The following is a 22,396-nucleotide window of genomic DNA, read 5'->3' on the forward strand; positions in this document are numbered from 1 at the left end:
TGAAAATAATAAATACGTTTTCTTTCCTCAAAAATAATTTTTTAGCCCATAATTTTTTATTTTTCCAAGGGTTACAGGAGAAATTGGACCCCAAACGTTGTTGTCTAGTTTCTCCTGAGTATGCTGATACCCCATGTGTGGGGGTAAACCACTGTTTGGGCGCACGTTGGGGCTCAGAAAGGAAGTAGTGACTTTTGAAATGCAGACTTAGATGGATTGGTCTGCGGGTGTCACGTTGCGTTTGCAGAGCCCCTGGTGTGCCTAAACAGTAGAAACCCCCCACAAGTAACCCCATTTTGGAAACTAGACCCCCAAGGAACTTATCTAGATATGTGGTGAGCACTTTGAACCCCCAAGTGCTTCACAGACGTTTACAACGCAGAGCCGTGAAAATAAAAAATCTTTTTTCTTTCCTCAAAAATTATGTTTAAGCAAGCAATTTTTTATTTTCACAAGGGTAACAGGAGAAATTGGACCCCAGTTATTGTTGCGCAGTTTGTCCTGAGTATGCTGGTACCCCATATGTGGGGGTAAACCACTGTTTGGGAACACGTCGGGGTTCGGAAGTGAGGGAGCACCATTTGACTTTTTGAATACAAGATTGGCTGGAATCAATGGTGGCACCATGTTGCGTTTGGAGACCCCCTGATGTGCCTAAACAGTGGAAACCCCTCAATTCTACCTCCAACACTAACCCCAACACACCCCTAACCCTAATCCCAACTGTAGCCATAACCCTAATCACAGCCCTAACCCCAACACACTCGTAACCCTAATCACACCCCTAACCACAACCCTAATTCCAACCCTAACCCTAAGGCTATGTGCCCACGTTGCGGATTCGTGTGAGATTTTTCAGCACCATTTTTGAAAAATCCGCGGATAAAAGGCACTGCGTTTTACCTGCAGATTTACCGTGGATTTCCAGTGTTTTTTGTGCGGATTTCACCTGCGGATTCCTATTGAGGAACAGGTGTAAAACGCTGCGGAATCCGCACAAAGAATTGACATGCTGCGGAAAATACGACGCAGCGTTTCCGCGTGGTATTTTCCGCACCATGGGCACAGCGGATTTGGTTTTCCATAGGTTTACATGGTACTGTAAACCTGATGGAACACTGCTGCGAATCCGCAGCGGCCAATCCACTGCGGATCCGCAGCCAAATCCGCACCATGTGCACATAGCCTAATTCTAAAGGTATGTGCACACGCTGCGGAAAACGCTGCGGATCCGCAGCAGTTTCCCATGAGTTTACATTTCAATGTAAACCTATGGGAAACAAAAATCGCTGTACACATGCTGCAGAAAAACTGCACGGAAACGCAGTGGTTTACATTCCGCAGCATGTCACTTCTTTCTGCGGATTCCGCAGCGGTTTTACAACTGCTCCAATAGAAAATCGCAGTTGTAAAACCACAGTGAAATGCGCAGAAAAACCGCGGTAAATCCGCCATAAATCCACAGCGGTTTAGCACTGCGGATTTATCAAATCCGCTGCGGAAAAATACGCAGAGGACCAGAATATGTGTGCACATACCGAAACCCAAACCCTAACCCTAACCCTAGTTCTTACCCCAACCTTAGTGGAAAAAAAAAATTCTTTATTTTATTATTGTCCCTACCTATGGGGGTGACAAAGGGGAGGGTCATTTACTATTTTTTTTATTTTGATCACTGTGATAGGTTTTATCACAGTGATCAAAATGCACATTGGAACGAATCTGCCGGCCGACAGATTCGCCGGGCGCACTGCACATGCGCCCGCCATTTTGGAAGATGGCGGCGCCCATGGAGAAGACGGACAGACCGCGGGAGGCTCGGTACGTATGATGGGGTGGGGGGGGAGCACGGGGGGGTGGATCGGAGCATGGGGGAGTGGATCGGAGCACGGGGGTGGATTGGAGCACAGGGGGGGTGGATCGGAGCACGGGGGGTGGATCGGAGTGCAGGGGGTTGGATTGGACAACGGGGGGTGGGATTGGAGCACGGGGGAGCAGACAAGAGCATGGGGGGAGCGGACAGGAGGACGGAGGGGAGCGGAGCAGTGTGCAGGACTGAGTGGAGGACTGGGGGGATTGGTGGTGGTGGGGGGGGGCAGACCAGTGTTTCCAGCCATGGCTGATGATATTGCAGCATCGGCCATGGCTGGATTGTAATATTTCACCAGTTTTAATATGTGAAATATGACAAATCGCTCTGATTGGCAGTTTCACTTTCAACAGCCAATCAGAGCGATCGTAGCCATGGGGGGGTGAAGCCACCCCCCCTGGGCTGTACTACCACTCCCCCTGTGCCTGCAGATCTGGTGTAATTGGAGTTAACCCTTTCACCCGATCTGCAGGGACGCGATCATTCTGTGACACATCATATGCGTCACAGGTCGGATTGGCACCGACTTTCATGACGCATACGCTGTGTCACAGGTCGGGAAGGGGTTAAATAACATATGTATTGCCGAGGTAGCACACTTACTGTATGCAGTAAGGAGACAGAGACCCTCAAAGTTCAAACACAAAGTCTCTTTAATGTGTTACTTCACAACATTAAATGTCCATTTCACACAAGTTCATAGCATTCATGTTTAGTTCACACAAGTGCTTAGCCTTAATGTCGAGTTCACATAATCACAGCCCTACATAGTACCAGTATCCTCCAGCTGGGCACATATCCTCTGAATTGCAGTCACTACACATGCCAGGCCACTTCTGACCAGTTGCTGGCTCCACTGGCCTGTGTTGCCTCACACAGGTATAGCTGTGCAAAGCTGACTGCTCTGCACATCAGCACACACCAGACTAACTCAGCCCTGACACAACACTACCCTATATTACAGGACTTTTAACATAGAAACCTGTAGCCTTCAGCCACATGAAATACCCGGGCCTGGAATGAAACAGACTTCATGATTATCATCCTGCAGTCTGTTTCACAACACAACATCCCAGAGCAGATTTTCCTTACATCTGTCTAGGACACTAGCATGTCCAAGACTAACACTTATTTTTATTATTTTTAATCTGCATTGCAGTCACAGCTACGCTCGTGATAGCCATGCACTCCTATGGCCTTCATATGCCTCTGTGCACCATCTGGAGAGAATACACAGAGACCTCTACCTGTGACATCGGTCACTGCTTCACTATTGCAATCACAGCTGCACCTGTGACTGCAATACCCCCGTATGGCCTCACTACCCTTCCGTGCGCATCTTGGGGAGAACAAACAGCGACCCTACCAGTGACACGGGTCAGTGCCTCATACACAGTAAACATAAAAACAGAATTAAACAAAAGGTCATTTTCAGATAGATTAACAAGTTGCCATTGATGGACACAGCAATCACTCAGATTTAGAAAGCAACATATTCTGTGGTATTCATAAACAGTTTATTCAATCATGGAAAAAACTATGTCCACAGGAAAGTAGGAGTTGGGGATTATCTTGGAGGATTAATTAAAACTGGTAGAAATTCTCACTCATAAACAAGTTGCGTTGGTAAAAAAAATAAAAACTGATTAAGGCCACTGCACTGTAACTATAATATCTATGTAGTTATTGGATAAAAGCATCAATATGAAACTGCCAAACATGTAATATTCCATTATATAATTAAAGATCAAAATTATTATGCTCCCATTTCTATTATAGTGGAATTGTGCTTTGTTTTATGTTGGAATGCACCATAGGTCAACATAGAAGGAGTGTTTTGATACTGATTTTTCCTGGCTTCATTTTGTGTCATTTTTCAGTCTTCTGTGCTGACCAGGGTCAATCTACACGCTTATTGCTTCCTGTAGATACAGTTAGATAATATTTTCTGTTCACTAATAAATGCGAAGTATTGTTTTACAGTTTTTTTGTCCTGTACAACAAAACACCAATATACATATAAGCCAATAAAACAGTATAAAGTAAAATAATATTAAAAAATTAAACTTAGAAAAATAATAAATTATAAGACATACAACCCATACTAATAGCTAAATTTTTTTGCCTGGACTAGGAGAAGATTCAAAAGAAACATATTATTGATGTATTGTGTATATATATATATATATATATATATACGGTATATATATATATACATATATATATACCGTATATATATATATAGATAGATATTAGTGATGAGCGAGTGTGCTCGTTACTCGAGTTTTCCGAGCATGCTCGGGTGTTCTCCGAGTATCTTAGGCGTGCTCGTAGATTATGTTTGAGGGACCGCAGCTGCATGATTTGCAGCTGTTGGACAAACTGAACACATGCAGGGATTGCTTGTTTTGTTAGGGAATCCCCACATGTATTCAGGCTGTCTAGCAACCGCAAATCATGCAGCTGTGGCGACACAAACATAATCTACGAGCACGCCTAAGATACTCGGAGTACACCCGAGCATGCTCGGAAAACTCAAGTAAAGAGCACACTTGCTCATCACTAATGGAGATACAGTGTATATATATATTTATATAGTGAATGTATAAGGAAATAGAGCGCACTCGCCGATCATCCAGTGCAGGAATCTTTATTCAAACATCGTGCTGTACATCTTCACGACCGGGGGTGCTGTACAGAGAGTGCGGCAAAGCAAGACGACGGCCGTTTCACGCCTGGCTGGCGCTTCAACGGGACCCATTGAAGCGCCAGCCAGGCATGAAACGGCCGTCGTCCCGCTTTGCCGCACTCTCTGTACAGCACCCCCGGTCGTGAAGATGTACAGCACGATGTTTGAATAAAGATTCCTGCACTGGATGATCGGCGAGTGCGCTCTTTTTCCTTATACATTCACTATTTCATATGGACTTTTCTCCAGCGGAGCTACGCACCCAAGATCAGATATCCTGGCTTTACACAGGTGAGCGGTTCCCACTTTGTTCTTCCTGGCAGTGGTGCTGTCTGGCTGTTCCTTTTGCATTTGCTATATATATTTATATATATATATAATTATATATATATGTATATACATATATATATATATATATATATATAGTGATGCAGTGACCCATTTTACAGCCACAGGGCGCTGTATGTGCTCCGCATGGAGGCGTATCTATAATGGTGATGGTGAAACAGTGTCCGGCAGGAGTGTAAATGGCTGGCATGTGTCGCTGCGCTGTTGCCTGAAGTAAGGTTGTTCTGGGACCTGTAGTCCAACAAGTATTTGTGTTTGTTTACTTAAAAAGGAGGCTTACAGGGCTAGTCGGAGAGCTGGGCGGGGGTGGCTAACCACACACACCAGGGTTTGGCCACATGGTTCTCAGTGTATGGACCTGAATGAGCACCCGGTGAGGCTGTGAGCCTGAATGGCCTCTGTTTTGGGAGGTCCTGGGAGTAGGACCGATCCCTGAATTGCACTAGGTGAGACCATGTACCTGCAAAGCCTGGGACGGCTTCTGTGTTTGTGAAGCCAGGACTGAAGAGGAGTCAGCTTGAGGAGCAGAGCTCCTGGAAGGTAACCCCAGACAAGGGGGTTGTAATATATAGCAGAAAGGTTTATCTGCTGAATGAACAGACTGGTGGTCATGATATGTTTGTGGATGTAGTGAAATGGACTTTATGTTATGGTTTATGTGGAGTTAAAAAACCAAATAGACTGTTTACGTGAGAAACCATGCCTGAGTGATTTAATCCCGTTTCCAAGCAAGTTCCCCTAACCCACTCAGGTAGCGCTATCTCACATATGGTGGAAAATGCGGGCAACGGTCCAGGAAGCACGTGTGGAGGTGATTGCTGTAACTCGGCGGGGTTTGTTGTGAATTCTGTTGTCGAATTCCCTCCTGTGGTCGTGAATGGTACTTTGGCGAGTTCTGTCTATGGGCTCCCTCTGGTGGCTTTGAGTGAAGCTGCTGCATCTGAGGTTCCTTGCACAGGTGACGTGGGTTATCCTTTGGTTGGCTGCTCTATTTAACTCCTCTCAGATCGTTACTCCATGCCAGCTGTCAATGTTTTTGCATTCGTTCAGTTCGCTCCTGGATCTCTCTGGTGACCTGCCTTCTCCTGCAGAAGCTAAGTTCCTTATAGTCTTATTTTGTTCTCTGTTTTCTTGTTCAGCTGGTTTTCATGATTTTGTCTTGCTAGCTGGAAGCTCTGGGATGCAGAGTGGCCCCTCCGCACCGTGAGTCAGTGCGGAGGTCTTTTTTGCACACTCTGCGTGGTCTTTTGTAGGTTTTTGTGCTAATCGCAAAGTTACCTTTCCTATCCTCTGTCTATTTAGTAAGTCTGGCCTCCCTTTGCTGAAACCTGTTTCATCTCTGCGTTTGTGACTTTCATCTTACTCACAGTCATTATATGTGGGGGGCTGCCTTTACCTTTGGGGAATTTCTCTGAGGCAAGGTAGGCTTTATTTTCTATCTCTAGGGCTAGATAGTTCTTAGGCTGTGACGAGGCGCCTAGGTCTGGTCAGGAGCGCTCCACGGCTATTTCTAGTGTGTGCGATAGGATTAGGGCTTGCGGTCAGCAGAGCTCCCACATCCCAGAGCTCGTCCTGTATGAGGTTTAACTAACAGGTCATTCCGGGTGCTCCTAACCACCAGGTCATAACAGGGGTTATGAAGTTTGCTGTGGATCTGCAGGTCCACGAAGCTTACAAGCACCTGGCTGTAACTCGGCGGGGTTATGAAGTGTTTCTGGGGGATCGGCGGGTCCATGAAGTTTGTGGTGCGGAGCCATGCAGAGCCTTGCGGAGAGGAGCTGCAGTTGCAGCAAGAGGTTCTGCAGCAGCAGGAGTTGCAGCAGCGGCTTGTGATCAGCACCTGGAGGTGCTGGCGGGTTGTAACTGCAGCAGGAGCTGTGCTAGCACTAGCAGGGGCTGGTGAGGTGTCGTGAGAGGTCATTGGTTCAGATTGTGCAGACTCTTAAAGGGCCAGTGCCAACCTAAAGAAACTTTTTTTGTACTGTGCGAACTGTTGCCTGAGAGGACCGTGGGGAGTCAATGGGGTGTACCCCAGGGAAGAGGTGGTGTCCCTAAAGGGGTGGTGTCCCAAAAAGGAACCCAAATGGATGGTTGCCAAAAAAGGGGTGGAGTCTCAAAAGGGGCGGTATCCCAAAAGGGAGTAGTTGCCCAAAAGGGGTGGTGTCCCAAAAGGGGGTGGTGACCCTAAAGGGGCGGAGTCCCAAAATGGTGCGGTAACCCAAATAGGGGGGTGTTATGACCTGGTGGTAAGGACAATAATGGACCTAGTGGTTAAGAGCACACGGAATGACCTGATAGTTACTAATAATATAGGACGAGCTCTGAGACGTGGGAACTCTGCTGACCGCAATCCCTAATCCTATCACACACACTAGAAATAGCCGTGGATTGCTCCTAACGCTCCCTATGCAACTCGACACAGCCTAAGAAACTAGTTAGCCCTAGAGATAGAAAAATAAAGCCTACCTTGCCTCAGAGAAATTCCCCAAAGGAAAAGGCAGCCCCCCACATATAATGACTGTGAGTAAAGATGAAAATTACAAACACAGAGATGAAATAGATTTAGCACAGTGAGGTCCGACTTACTGAACAGACAGAGGATAGGAAAGGTAACGTTGCGGTCAGCATAAAAACCTACAAAAAGGGCGCAAAAAGACCCTCCGCACCGACTCACAGTGCGGAGGCGCTCCCTCTGCGTCCCAGAGCTTCCAGCAAGCAAGACAAAAATCAAAATAGCAAGCTAGACAGAAAAATAGCAAAACCAGAGAAAAACAAGCAGGAACTTAGCTTCAGCTGGGAAGACCGGTCACAAGAACCATCCAGGAGAGAACTAGACCAATACTGGAACATTGACAGGTGGCATGGAGCAATGATCTAAGTGGAGTTAAATAGAGCAGCCAGCTAACGAATAAACCTCGTCACCTGTAGAAGGAAACTCAGAAGCTGCAGCTCCACTCACAACCACCAGAGGAAGCCCATGGACAGAACCAGCCGAAGTACCATTCATGACCACAGGAGGGAGCTTGACAACAGAATTCACAACAGGGGGGTGGCAAAAAAAGAGGCTGCAGCGAATGTGCCATTGGACTGTAGCCGGGAACAATGTAGTTCATGCTATGTAGGTCCATGATGTGCTGTGGATTGCTCGGCCAATAAGGAGTCCCAGGAAACTGTAGTTATCCAAAAAGGGGCGGAGCCTCCTAAAGTTAATGGGGTGGTACAGACGGACTGTTGCCAGGGACAATGGTACTATGTGTGTCCAATTTGCCATAAGAACTAACATCCTGGTAAGAGTCTACGTGGGTGTGTTCTGGAGTTGAAAGCAGAGGTAGAAGATGTATTTGCTTTGGTCGATTCGGGGAGCTCGGTGACCCTGGTAAGGGCTGTGGGAGATAAATTTGTAATGTCCAAAAGGAAGATCGAAGTCACCTGCATCCATGGGGACACTAAGGTTTATTCAGTGGCCTAGGTGCAACTCGAGATGGTCAGGGGCCATACAAGTCTTCAGGTCGCCATAGTCCCAAACTTAACCTGTCCGGTGATGGTAGGCTGGGACTTTAGGCTATTCTCAGACTTGTCGGAGGAGGGCGTTCCTCTACAGCAGGAGGATGGAGGTCTCTCTACTGTTGCAGTGACATACATTAAGGAAGTAATGCCTCCCAAAATTGACGGGTCAGACGTCGGGTTGACCAGTGGGAAGGGTGCGTCTGCCCCGTCTGCCCAACTTATGGACATGATGTCACGTGACGTGTACCACAAGATGTCTAATAACGATGTAGTAGTTAAAAAGAGCGGAGCAGACATCCAGATAGATAGGAACTTGAGGGATCACCATACTCTGGGGTGTAACCCAGACTCCAGGGGTGACTGTGATGTGTCATTGCCAGTAGCAACTGCTAGGGCAGAGTACAATGGTGTGCTGACAGAAGCACTAACACAGTGGAACGACAGTGCTTCACAAGGTGAAGTCAGGATGACTGTGGTAGCCATACCAGAATGCATGACCAGACGGAAGTGTGGGTCTGACCAACTCTGAGACTTGGCAGAGGTGACCAAAGGTGTGACTGTTGAAGATGGGGAAGCTCAGGAATGGGGTCCGACACCATTAGAAATAAGGACCGCTGGGTCCAGGATGACCAATCGGGTGGTGGTTACTCCCAATCAGATGGTGACAAAAGCAGAAAAGAGTGCAGTAAATCTGACTCGGGTACAAGTGGCAAGTCTTCCTCCCATCGCCAGAGACATAAAAGAGGCAAAGGGGCTGAATTAATTGCACCCTCTGAGATTGATAAAGAGGAGAATTCGACCGCTGTCACCCAACATAGAGAGGAGGTCTCTTAACAGCTGGTGAATAGGAGGGTGAAGGTGTCAACTATGGAAGTCGCCAACTCCGCACAGTTGGATCAGGTGTGTCACCTGGAGTCTGAGCTCTCGGTAGTCAAGGCTCAGCTCGGAGAGAAAGTAGCGCAGGAAGTCCAGGATCTCAGCAATGAGTTGGCTCATGAGAAGCAAAAGGTGACAGATTTACAGGCCGAGTTAAGGCATCTGAGACAAGCGGCTGAGCACAGGCTGGATGAGCTGGAGAAGGAAGTCTCTGAGCTCAGAGGTCACCTGTCAACGTGGCAAAGTGTGAATAAGGCCTTAAGGGAAGATGTGGAAGTGCTCCGAGAAGCATTAGGTGATCTTCTGCCAGAAGAGAAGATGGTGGTCCCAGACTTACAGCGGCGGTGCCAGAGTGGTAACGAGGTGAAGCTGCCAATGCCCATCCTTGCCAGGGGTCTGGAAGAGTGTAAAGCGGAGGAAGAGATGGTGCTAAAAGCAGAACAAGACAGTCATCCGGTCGTGGCAGATGTCTTGATGGAAATGTCCGAGGTAAAACGGGAGCCGTCCATCCATGTAGAGAATGAGGTTCCGCTCTTCAAGACCTTGATAGATGTACCCGAAGATGTGCAAAAAGCATGTACCAGTGTGGATGTGCATGAGGCCTTTAAAAAGGCAATAGAAGCATGTAGTGTGAACTGGGTACCAGAGACGAAACAGTTGGTGATACTGTCGACTAGGGAAGTCACAGTGAAGCAGGTGGCTATCCTGAGGGATGTGTATCTACAATGTCTCCGCAGGAAACAGATGATTCTGTTGAGGAATAAGGAAGCTGCTGGACGTTTGGAGCATGCCAGGAAAGCTCAAAGTCGACTGGAGAACATTGAACATTGTCCAAGTACCCAGAAATCTGCTGGGGAAACTCATTAGAAGATTTGGAAAAGCGATGCAAGACCTGGTCAATAGTTCCGGTGTGGTGAGAGTGAGGACTCCAGATGATGTTGAAGTCCAGGTAGCTGGTAAAGATGGGATGGTTCCATTTGTTGTAATTGGCTCAGTAGAAAGCTTTAGGAACATTCGAATGCTTCTTGAATACCAGGTGACATATCTGAAGGAGATAGAGCAGCTAAGACTGGACCGTCTGCAGATTATCAAACAGCTGCAGAATATAAGATGGTGACCACTTTCAATCCAGGGTCTGGAGATACAAAAAGAAACCCTAAAGAATAGAAGAGTTCAAAGTAGTGACTCCTCTGTTAGCTTAGGGCTGAGTGACCCAGGCGGGAGACCCGGTAGCAGACGTAGTAGCGAAGAGTCAGACTCAGGTCAGTCCCTAGGCTCGACTGAACGGTGGACTCATGACCGCAACAACCGTGGGTGGTGGCCATAGAAAGAAAGGTCACGAGAAGGGGCACACTTGGAAAGTGGATTGATTAAATTAAGGTCTGGTTACAAAGACAGATGGTGACTCACGGGTTGAAGCCCAAGGCCGACCAACTAACCACTGGGGGCGGGGGAGGCCTAACAAAGATGTGATGCTGAATGATGCCCAAAACTGAGGTGACATGGGTGCCCAGTCTCGGGACCCCTGGTTTATGTCGAGTGTTCAACCCCGCAAGTTTGATCAGAGGGAGAGGGTATGTGATGCAGTGACCCATGTTACAGCCAGGGGGTGTTATATGTGCTCCTCCGGATATGCATGGAGGCATATCTATAACGGTGATGGTGAAACAGTGACTGGCAGGATTGTAAATGGCCGGTATGTGTCGCAGAGGGAGTCTACGCTGTAAGCCTGAAGTAAGGTTATTATGGGACCTGTAGTCCAACAAGTATTTGTGTTTGTTTACTTAAAAAGGAGACTTGCAGGGTTAGTCGGAGAGCTGGGCGGGGCTGGCTAACCACACACACCAGGGTTTGGCCACATGGTTCTCAGTGTATGGATCTGAATGGTTCATGGCTGTAAAGTCCTGTGAGAGGAAAGGCCTCGGTGTTGGGAGGTCAAGAGTGGGGACCGGATCCCTGAAGAGCACCTGGTGAGGCCGTGAGCCTGAATGGCCTCTGTGTTGGGAGGTCCTGGGAGTAGGACCAATCCCTGAAGAGCACAAGGTGAGACCGTGTACCTGCAGAGCCTGGGACGGCTTCTGTGTTTGCGAAGCCAGGACTGATAAAGAATCAGCTTGATTAGCGGAACTCCTGGAAGGTAACCCCAGACAAGGGGGGTTGTAATGTACGGCAGAGAGGTTTATCTGCTTCATGAACAGACTGGTGGTTATAATATGTTCGTGGATGTAATGAAATGGACTTTATTTTATGTGGTTTATGTGGAGTTAATAAACCAAATAGACTGTTTATGTGAGAAACCGTGCCTGAGTGCTTTAATCACGTAGCCAAGCGAGTTGCCCTAACCCACTCAGGTAGCGCTATCTCACTATATATATATATATATATATACACAATATAATATATATGTAGTTTGACTAGTAGACAAGTAGAGAAAAGAATGCATGCTTTTGAAGTAACACAATTTTATTTGACATAATCACCTTTCTTCTCTCTACATTTAATGCATCGATCAAAAAGTCATTCTAATCCTTTAGAACAAAAATTGTTATACTGGTTCTGCAAACCATGACTCCGCAGCATCAATTACCATCTCGTTTGTCATAAATTTTCATCCAGATAACAATTTTTTGCGTTTTGGAGAGAGATAATAGATTGGGCCAAATCAGGATAATATGGCAGATTGACAATTTCAAAGCCAATCTCATTGCGTTCTTGTAGGGCAAGACAAGACTGCAGGCACATTTTCCTGCAAAAACAAGACACCTTTGGAAATTAATTGCTGAACTTCCAATGTTCACCTGAGAAGGATAACTCTTCTTACTCAGAATTTCAAAATAATATGTTTTCTGCTAAAACTTAGCATGTGCCCTCGTCAAAGTTAATACTTATTTCCATAGCAAAGTGTTTTTTTGTTTGCCTGGTAGAAATATTCAAGGCCATTTATTTATCAATACCTCTTCATATAACGACCATACCTGCTCCTTAAAGGGTTTTCCACTTTCAGGAGAGTAGGCTCAGTGACGCTGCTACCATGAGGCGATTTGAGCTCTTTGGCTCAGACGGCAGAAGAGAGGGGGCGGCAGATTCTGTAGTATTATACTTACCTACTCCCGGCGCGGTCCCTGGATGTCCCTGCTTCTTCCAGCGCTGCAGATTCTTCCTGCACTATTCATTTCTGTAATCAGTGGTAACTGTGACCGCTCAATACAGGAAGAAGATGCAGCGCTGGAAGAAGCAGGAACACAGCACCAGCAGTAGGTGAGTATACGGGGAGGGGGAGCGCAGCGCTGCGCGATATTTACCTCTCCTCGTTCCAGTGCGGCTCCGTCTTCAGCGTCCTCTGGCAGTGACGCTCAGGTCAGAGGGCGCGGTGACGTAGTCAGTGCGCGCCCTCTGCTGAATGTCAGTGTTGAGGACGGAGCCGCACGAGCAGCAGGTAAATATTGCCAGTGCCGGCGGTCCTGAGCAAAGAGAGGTGAGTATGTGATTTGTTTTTATCGCAGCAAAAGCATATGGGGCAAGTGACTGTACGGAGTATCTTATGGGGCCATAACACTTGTGCAGCACTATAAGGGGCAAGTGGCTGTGCGGAGCATCTTATGGGGCCATAACACTTGTGCAGCATTATAAGGGGCCAGTGGCTGTGCGGAGCATCTTATAGGGCCATAACACTTGTGCAGCACTATAAGGGGCAAGTGGCTGTGCGGAGCATCTTATGGGGCCATAACACTTGTGCAGCACTATAAGGGGCAAGTGGCTGTGCGGAGCATCTTATGGGGCCATAACACTTGTGCAGCATTATAAGGGGCAAGTGACTATACGGAGCATCTTATGGGGCCATAACACTTGTGCAGCACTTTAAGGGGCAAGTGGCTGTACGGAGCATCTTATGGGGCCATAACGTTTGTACAGCACTATATACAAATACAAACACAGAGGGTACCTGTGCTATGGAAAACTTCCTGTCTGGTGCCGGTACCCAAGACTTCTTCTCCTGCAACCCTAAATGACTATCGTCCTGTAGCCTTAACATCTCACGCTATGAAGGCCTTGGAAAGATTAGTGCTTGCTCACTTAAGACCAAGGGTCAATGCTTTTATCGATCCCCTTCAGTTTGCCTACCGACATAGATTGGGGGTGGATGATGCTATTCTTTCTCTGTTACATAGGGTACATTCATTTCTGGAGATTGACAGAACCACGGTGCGAGCGATGTTCTTCGATTTCTCGAGTGCATTAAACTCCCTGCATCCACTTTTACTACACAAAAAGATGACTGATATGAAGGTTGAGGAGGGGATGAGAAATTGGATAACTGACTACCTATCAGATCGGCCACAGTTTGTACAGATGGGAGCAGTTGTGTCAAGCAGATTATTGAGCAGTGTAGGTGCCCCCCAGGGAACGGTGCTTGCGCCCTTTCTATTCACACTGTATACTTCAGACTTTCAGTATAAATCTGAACTTTGCCACCTTCAAAAATTTTCGGATGACTCCGTGGTTGTGGGATGCATTAGGGGGGATCAGGGGGATGAGGAATACAGAAGTGTGGTGTCGAATTTCGTGGATTGGTGCAATGGTAACTATCTGCAACTAAATGTTAAGAAAACTAAGGAGTTGGTGGCCAACTATAGCAGGATTAAGTTGGAATGCTTACCGATCACTATTGCTGGTCAGGAGGTAGAGCAGGTGGAGAGTTACAAATATTTGGGGGTCCATTTGGATAGCAAACTGGACTGGAGATGCCACTCAGAGTTTGTCTACAAGAAGGGGATGAGCAGATTGTATTTCCTAAGGAAACTGAGGTCTTTTAATGTGTGCAGCAAAATGTTAGAAATGTTCTACCAATCTGTAGTGGCAAGTGCCATCTTTTTTGCAATCACGTGCTGGGGTAGTAGTGTGCGGGCCTCTGATGCTAATAAGCTGAATAAGATTATCAAGAAGGCAAGTTCTGCTGTGGGCTGTAATCTGGACTCTTTTGGGGAGGTAGTGGAGAGAAGAACTCTGAAAAAGTGTATGGCAATTATGAACAATAATGCACATCCATTATATGAGCTATTCATGAGACAGAAGAGCACCTTCAGTAACCGGCTAATACTTCTGAGGTGTAAGAAGGAAAAATATAGGAAATCGTTTGTGCCAACTGCTATGGGAATGTACAATAATAACATTAGGGTTAAACCACCAAGGTGAATGTCTACTTATTTCTCTACATTTCAGTTCACTCGTTGTGTATGTCCTATTCTAATGTATAATGTTCTTCTGTCAACAAACTGTCATGTCAACTATGTAATTCCTTTATGATTTTTATGATTTAAGTTGTGCTGCTGTGATACCATAATTTCCCACGGGATCAATAAAGTGTATCGTATCGTATCGTATCGTATATGGGGCAAGTGACTGTGCGGAGCATCTTATGGGACCATAACACTTGTGCAGCACTATAAGGGGCAGTGACTGTATGGAGCATCTGTATGGGGCCATAATGTTTGTGCAGCACTATAAGGGGCAGTGACTGTATGGATCATCATATGGGGCCATAACACTTGTGCAGCACTATAAGGAGCAAGTGGCTGTACGGAGCATCTTATGGGGCCATAACGTTTGTGCAGCACTATATAGGGCAAATACCTCTATGGAGCATCATATGGGATCCTTATTACCCTTTATGCAGGATTATATGGGGCATATTTTAATATGGAGCATCTAATGGGGCCCATCAAACTTTATGGAGCATTATATGGGGCTCCTGATTCAATATGGATATTCACAAAAACACTTAACCTACTGATGTCTCAATTAATTTTACTTTTATTGGCATCTATTTTTACTTTTGACATTTACCGGTAGCTGCTGCATTTTCCACCCTAGGCTTATACTCGAGTCAATAAGTTTTTCCCAGTTTTTTGTGGCAAAATTAGGGGGGTCGGCTTTTACTACTCGGGTCGGCTTATACTCGAGTATATACGGTAACTGGATTTGCGCTGTTTTTTTTTTTGTTTTTTTTATAAAACTCCGGGGTCAAGTGCCCGCCCCCCCTCCTCCCTCCCTCCTTCCCGCCCCCCCTCCAGCAGGGACTGTGTGGGGGGGCGCTATTTTTCCATTCGCCTCAGGCAGCGGAGACGCTAGATTCACCCCTGTGTAGGCCCCAAATAATAAACACAGCAGGCATGCACCCTCCCCGGATCCAGAGCCAGTTTTCCACCGCAGCTCAGGTCTTGGAGTTTTGGCTTCAGTAGTGATGTCATGTCAACAGTGCGCCTCTCCGCTGTTGCTAATCACTGAGCTCAGTGACTTTTGCCAACGTGAACAGCTTGGGCTGCTGGGCTCAGCGACTGACTACAACAGTGATGTGAGCAGTCAACATGATGTCAGTGCTGCAGCCTAAAAACCAAAACTCGAGCATCGGTGATGAGTCGGTGCTGGCCCAGGGGAGGGTGAGTACTTGCTGCTTGATATTTTAGAGCATCTAAGCTTCACTTTCCAAAAATTGGAAAACCCCTTGAAAAGGATTATCCAGAACTATTTTTTTTCTAATGGACTAAGAACTAACAGGTAGGTGGTTGCCAACTACCTGCCTGTTCTGCCCATCGCCGATCTCTGCTGGCACAATGTGGTCACAAATCTCTTGCTGGCAATTCAGCGACTTCTGATGACATCACTTCAACAGAGCAGTAGTTTCTCTTCTGCTCTGTTGACAGGCATGACAGCTGTTATGCTGATTGACAGCCCACTGAATTATGACACGGTCACAGATTGAGTATTTGGTGAGTTTTTTACCTCAGTATTTGTTACGCAAAACCAAGAGTGGATCAATCAGAGGAAAAGTATCATAAAACACATCACCACTTCTGCATTTTTCATCCACTCCTGATTTTGGCTTACAAATACTGATTTAAAATATTCACCAAATACTCAACCTGTGCACATGGCCTAGCTGTGGGTAACCGGCTGTAAATCAGCATGACATCGGCAGTCACACCCCTTTGACAGTGTCGCCCAGAAGAGAAAGAGCTGCTCAGTTAACGTGGAGCAGCTGAATCACCAGCAAGAGTGGTCGGTGACGGCTCTGAGCCACAGCTGGTTAGAATAGGCCTGCAGTAGTCACTGTTAGCAACTATCTGCCTGTTAGTTTTTAGGCCCACAGTAAAAGAAAATAGTTTTGGACAACCCCTTTTATCTTTTTTTCATCAGTCTGCCTACAATATACAATAACACATCAGTTCCTTATCCCCAGTGTAACATCTTTATCAAGGCCTCCATGTGCCATTTATTATACTGGGGTAGTCTATGTGGCACAAGGTCATTGTGCTTCATCTAACACCAGGGCCAGGCTCCTCCTCAGTGTCACAGTGATTTGCTTCCCTTACAAAGGATGGTAATATTATACCAGCCGTCTAATTATTTTCTACTAGATGGCAGCCCGATTCTAAAGAATCGGGAGTCTAGAATCCATATATACTTTATTTATTCAAATGTAAGAATAATACAATTAATAAATAATAGTAAGAAAGAACAAAAATAATAGGCAGTATATGGAGAAAACACCAAACAAAAGTTCAAAATTGGTGTGAAAATGTCACTGAACCACTTCACAACTAAATATATATAGTTTTGGTAAATGGTATTATCATTTTTTTGACGAAATTCGGCAGGAGCTTGAAGAGCAACGTCACTGGGCCCGCCTCCATGCAGTAGAAACTTGCTGTGAGGTAAAAATTCAAAAATCACACCAAAATGGCGGGCGGAGTCGCAGCAGGCGGCAACCAATCAGACACTGGACACTGTTGACGTCACTTATCTCCGGACATTAGCTCCGGACATTAGCTCCGGACATTAGCTCCGGACATTAGCTCCGGACAAAGCCACGGAAGTTGGCACAAATTGCAGGAAGTAGTATTCTAGGCAATTATATATTAGATGAATATGTGACTGAAGATTTAACTGAAGAAATAACCATGCTTGGTCTTGCTCTGTAATTTCAGCCAGTTATGTTTTACTTTAAAACAGTGTGATGCATCAGAGAAATTATACATTTAAGGCCGGGTTCAGACGGCCGTACTGAAACTTGGGCCAGAAAATTGTGGATGTTACTGGCTCCGTGTACAGCTCAGTGTTCATGTCCACATATCGCTGTGGTATTAAAAGGGTTGTCTGGTCTTAAGCTACATGTCTGCAGTCACTCTATGTGGCTGAAGACCTGTGAATCCTCACATCGTGCACACTGCGCACTGTGCGGATTCTCCGATGCTGGGAGCTGGCTGTTACGTGACCACAAGTATGTGATACTCATTCTTCCGGCCTCATTCCAATTAGATTGTGTCCAGCCTTGTTCAATTCACTTGCATTTAGGATGCCACGGCCATCTGGTTAGCATGTGACCGCATTTATGCAAATCATATATTTGTGGTCATGCGCCAGCCGCTCCCGACGCCGGAGAATTCTCACAGTGCACAGTGCAAGCGATGTAAGGCTTCACAAGTTTGCAGCCACAAAGAGTGACCGGACAGAGACCAGACAACCCCTTAAACATACACTAGCCTGGTTTGTACTGTAGATCACACCAAAGTACTGCATGCTGTGATTTTTTTTCACATGGATAATTGGTCTGTGTGAAAGAAACTGTTATTTGAACGCCCATGTTGAGTTACATTAGTCAGTCTGCTGTCCGATTACAACTTGGACAGCACATGTTCATACATTATGCTTGTCTGAATGCGCCTTTAAAGCCAGTCAGTGACCATGTGGCTCGGTTGACTAATTATCAAAGAGGCCAGTCCTTGCACACTTCTTCCCATCCTCACAATCAGGCCATGTTCACACGTTCAGTATTTGGTCAATATTTTACACTAGATTGTGGCCCGATTCTAACGCATCGGGTATTCTAGAATATGCATGTCCCCGTAGTATATGGACAATGATGATTCCAGAATTCGCGGCAGACTGTGCCCGTCGCTGATTGGTCGAGGCAACCTTTATGACATCATTGTCGCCATGGCAACCATTATGACATCTACGTCGATACTGTGCCTGTCGCTGATTGGTCAAGGCGAATTTGCGGCAGACTGTGCCCGTCACTGATTGGTCGAGGCAACCTTTATGTCATCATCGTCGCCATGCTGTGCCCGTCGCTGATTGGTCGAGGCCTGGTGGCCTCGACCAATCAGAGACGCGGGATTTCCAGGACAGACAGACAGACAGAAAAACCCTTAGACAATTATATATATAGATCAGTATTTGTAGCCAAAATCAGGAGAGGGTGCATAATACAGAAGTGGTGACGTGTTTCTATTATACTTTTCCTCTGATTGTTCCACTGCTCATTTTGGATTACAAATACTGAGGTACTGATGTAGAACACTGAAGAAATCCTGAAAGTGGCCTTAGACTGACAGACTCTCTATAAAATTCTGATAGGAAGAGGCCTGTCAGTCTAACTGATCAGGAAGAAGCTGGAGAACCTGCCACCTGGACTAGTCATTTATTTACCAGCTATACGTAAGTGTATTAGAGTAAAACATGGATGTATGTCATGCAGGTTTCTGATTGCTGCCTGTTAATGTAGCAAGAATCAGCTGTCCACTTCCAATTAACCCCTTCATGACCTTGGGATTTTCCGTTTTTCCGTGTTCGTTTTTTCGCTCCCCTCCTTCCCAGAGCCATAACTTTTTTGTTTTTCTGTCAATATGACCATGTGAGGGCTTATTTTTTGCGGGACGAGTTGTACTTTTGAATGATACATTCGTTTTACCATGTCGTGTACTAGAAAATGGGAAAAAAAATTCCAAGTGCGGTGAAATTGCAAAAAAAGTGCAATCCCATACGTGTTTTTTGCTTGGCTTTTTTGCTAGCTTCCCTAAATGCCAAAACTGTTCTGCCATTATGATTATCCAGGTCATTGCGAGTACATAGACACCAAATATGTCTAGGTTATTTTTTATCTAAGTTGTGAAGAAAAACTCCAAACTTTGTTAAAAAAAATGCGCCATTTTCCGATACCCACAGCGTCTCCATTTTTCGTGATCTGGGGTCGGTTGAGGGCTTATTTTTTGCGTGCTGAGCTGACGTTTTTAGTGATACCATTTTGGTCACATACGTTCTTTTAATCGCCCGTTATTGCATTTTAATGCAATGTCGCCACGACCAAAAAAAGTAATTTTGGCGCTTTGAATTTTTTCTCGCTGCGCCATTTAGCGATCAGGTTAGTCCTTTTTTTATTAATAGATCAGGTGATTCTGAACGCGGCGATACCAAATATGTGCATATTTGATTTTATTTTTATTGTTTTATTTTGAATAGGGCGAAAGGGGGGGTGATTTAAACTTTTATATCTTTATTATTTATTTCATATTTTTTAACTTTTTTTTACTTTTGCCATGCTTCAATAGCCTTCATGGGAGGCTAGAAGCTGGCATAGCCTGATCGGCTCTGCTACATAGCAGCGATCATCAGATCGCTGCTATGTAGCTTAAAGGGACACTGTCACCTGAATTTGGAGGGAACAATCTTCAGCCATGGAGGCGGGGTTTTCGGGTGTTTGATTCACCCTTTCCTTACCCTCTGACTGCATGCTGGCTGCAATATTGGATTGAAGTTCATTTTCTGTCCTCCATAGTACATGCCTGCGCAAGGCAAGATTGCATTGTGCAGGCGTGTACTATGGAGGACAGAGAATGAACTTCAATCCAATATTGCAGCCAGCATGCAGCCAGCGGGTAAGGAAAGGGTGAATCAAACACCCGAAAACCCCGCCTCCATGGCTGAAGATTGTTCCCTCCAAATTCAGGTGACAGTGTCCCTTTAATTACAGGCTTGCTATGAGCGCCGACCACAGGGTGGCGCTCACAGCAAGCTGGCATCAGTAACCATAGAGGTCTCAAGGATCTCTATGGTTACTATCCTGATGCATCGCTGACTCCCGATCATGTAACGGGGGTCGGCGATGAGCGCATTTCCGGCCGCGCGACCGGATGGTGTAGTTAAATGCAGCTGTCAGCGTTTGACAGCGGCATTTAACTAGTTAATAGCGGCTGGTGGATCGTGATTCCACTCACCGCTATTGCACGCACATGTCAGCTGTTCAAAACAGATGACATGCCGCGGCTTTGATGTGGGTTCACCGCCAGAGCCCGGTATCAAAACAGGGGATCTGACCTCGGACGTACTATCCCTTCCGAGGTCAGAAAGGGGTTAAATAACTTCTAATGTACTCGTATCATTACACAGAGATATTGCAGTGTATCCAACATGTCCAGATTTGAAGCGAGAAGAAGCCAGAAGAATGACAAAATTTGCAGAATTGCATTAGAGGCATTTGAGAGCCATTTATGAAAGTGAGTAAAAAAATTTACAATGGCGTTACCCATACTTAGGTCAAAGCAATTTTATTTAAAAACTGGAGTAGAAATTTTATCTTACGATGGCCAAAACGAAGGTTTTTCTTTATACTCTTTTTCTTTATTGTCCCTCTATACTTTGCAGCAGGAATTTTTTTTAGCAATTTAGTTGGTATGTAGGCGGTATACTTTCAGAGTAAACCTCAACGCACTATCTAATGTCATTTTTTTACACAGTTGCCAAATTTACAAAACTGTGCTTACAGTATCAAAGTCTTTGGTTATTTGAGTGCTAGGCAATGACTTCAGGTACTCCAGGTGTCTTCTGGCGTCCTCTTGGTTGTGTCTCACATAATAAACCACATATGTTATCACCATAGTAAACCAACCAAACATAGTAATGAACATAGCCACATCGGTGGTCCTATGGTGGATATTGCAAAAATTAATGCCTGAGTCCAGAACTTGGATTAAAGGTTTACCCACATATTCCTCCTGTACTGACGTCTGGCAAGAAATGTCATTAACTGTGTCTGGGTCCAGGTTCAGTTCCCTTAACATCTCCTGAAGGGAACAGTCACAATGTAAAGGATTATTAGAAAGGCGGATTTTGCCTTTCAGATTGGCCAGTGCTTCTTTGGGAATACTTTGAATCTGATTTCCAGACAAATCCAGAAGCCTCAAACCATCAGTAAGTCCTTTAAAAGCAGACAGTTCAATTTTCTCAATGGAGTTCCGGGAAAGGTCTAGTTCTTGGAGATGACTTAAGTCCTTAAATGCATTGTTGGGTACCTGTTGAATCTTGTTTGCATCAAGCTTTAAAGAAACTGTGTCCATGGGAAGGTCTATTGGTATTTCTTCCAGGTTCCTTGAGCTGCATTGGACCACCACGGCTCCATTGTTGTCTGAACACTGACAGCTTTTGGGGCAAGATACAATGAATTGGAAATGGAAAAAGAACAGCAGAAGACCTCTGTTGAATATAATGTCTGTACACTTTGATGTCTGCTCTGCTGGGTGCATCTTATAGAGGTACACATACATTGGATAGACTATTACCTCTCTACTGCAAAACACACTTAAGTCATACTTGAATATAACTGTGCAGTCGACCCAGTAGGAATTCTCCTGTCAGTAGCAATGATGAATACTTATTTCTGCAACAACCTGTGAAATAAAAATAAGGAAATATCATTTTCAACTTCAGTTTTATGTCTCATGTCATCAATGTATGCAGCACATTATACAAGTCTATACATAATATTAAGCGCATGTGTCTCTGTCTGCCACCTCAATAAACATAGAATACATAGGTCAAGTTAATAGCAATCTGTATGCTGCAACGGGACTATTTATATAAGGAACGTCTAAGGACACAGAAGTGCTCTTCTTTATATTGCTTTAATAATATGATGAACAGAAAAGAATGAAAATGGGAGAAAAAAAATACAAATGTCAAGCAGAAAATGTAGGACTCTTAAGATTCGGTTTCCAAATATGTGGTCGTCCCTGTGTAGAATAGTTTTGCAAATAAATTGCCAAAAAAATCTACATAGCAACAAAATGCAGCAAAGAAAATCTCCAGATATATTATGGAACATCTTTTTCTCCTCTAGGAACATCTTCCCTGGAAATAAGTAATGGCAGCTATACTCTTTAATATTTAAGAAATTCAACTTTTGTTTTTGCAGTTGACAAAAACGTTTTAAAAATGCTATCTAATGTGAAGAAATGTTTTTATGCAACCTTGGATGGACCCACTGGAAAACC

At 45.3% G+C, this 22,396-nt stretch overlaps 1 protein-coding gene across 1 annotated transcript; it reads right to left on the reverse strand.

Annotated features, from left to right (window-relative positions):
• Nucleotides 1-20,662: 20,662 nt before the first annotated feature.
• On the reverse strand, nucleotides 20,663-21,774 carry LRRC3 (leucine rich repeat containing 3). Its single transcript, XM_069733528.1, has one exon. The coding sequence runs from the start codon at nucleotides 21,668-21,670 to the stop codon at nucleotides 20,873-20,875; it is 798 nt and encodes a 265-aa protein (XP_069589629.1). The 5' UTR covers nucleotides 21,671-21,774; the 3' UTR covers nucleotides 20,663-20,872.
• Between the last annotated feature and the right edge of the window lie 622 nt (nucleotides 21,775-22,396).

The sequence above is a fragment of the Ranitomeya imitator genome, chromosome 7 (assembly GCF_032444005.1).
Source record: "Ranitomeya imitator isolate aRanImi1 chromosome 7, aRanImi1.pri, whole genome shotgun sequence".
Taxonomy (NCBI): domain Eukaryota; kingdom Metazoa; phylum Chordata; class Amphibia; order Anura; family Dendrobatidae; genus Ranitomeya; species Ranitomeya imitator.

Excerpts from the sequence above, each read along its gene's own strand:
- LRRC3 (XM_069733528.1), bottom strand. The coding sequence starts at position 21,670 with ATGTATGTGTACCTCTATAAGATGCACCCAGCAGAGCAGACATCAAAG.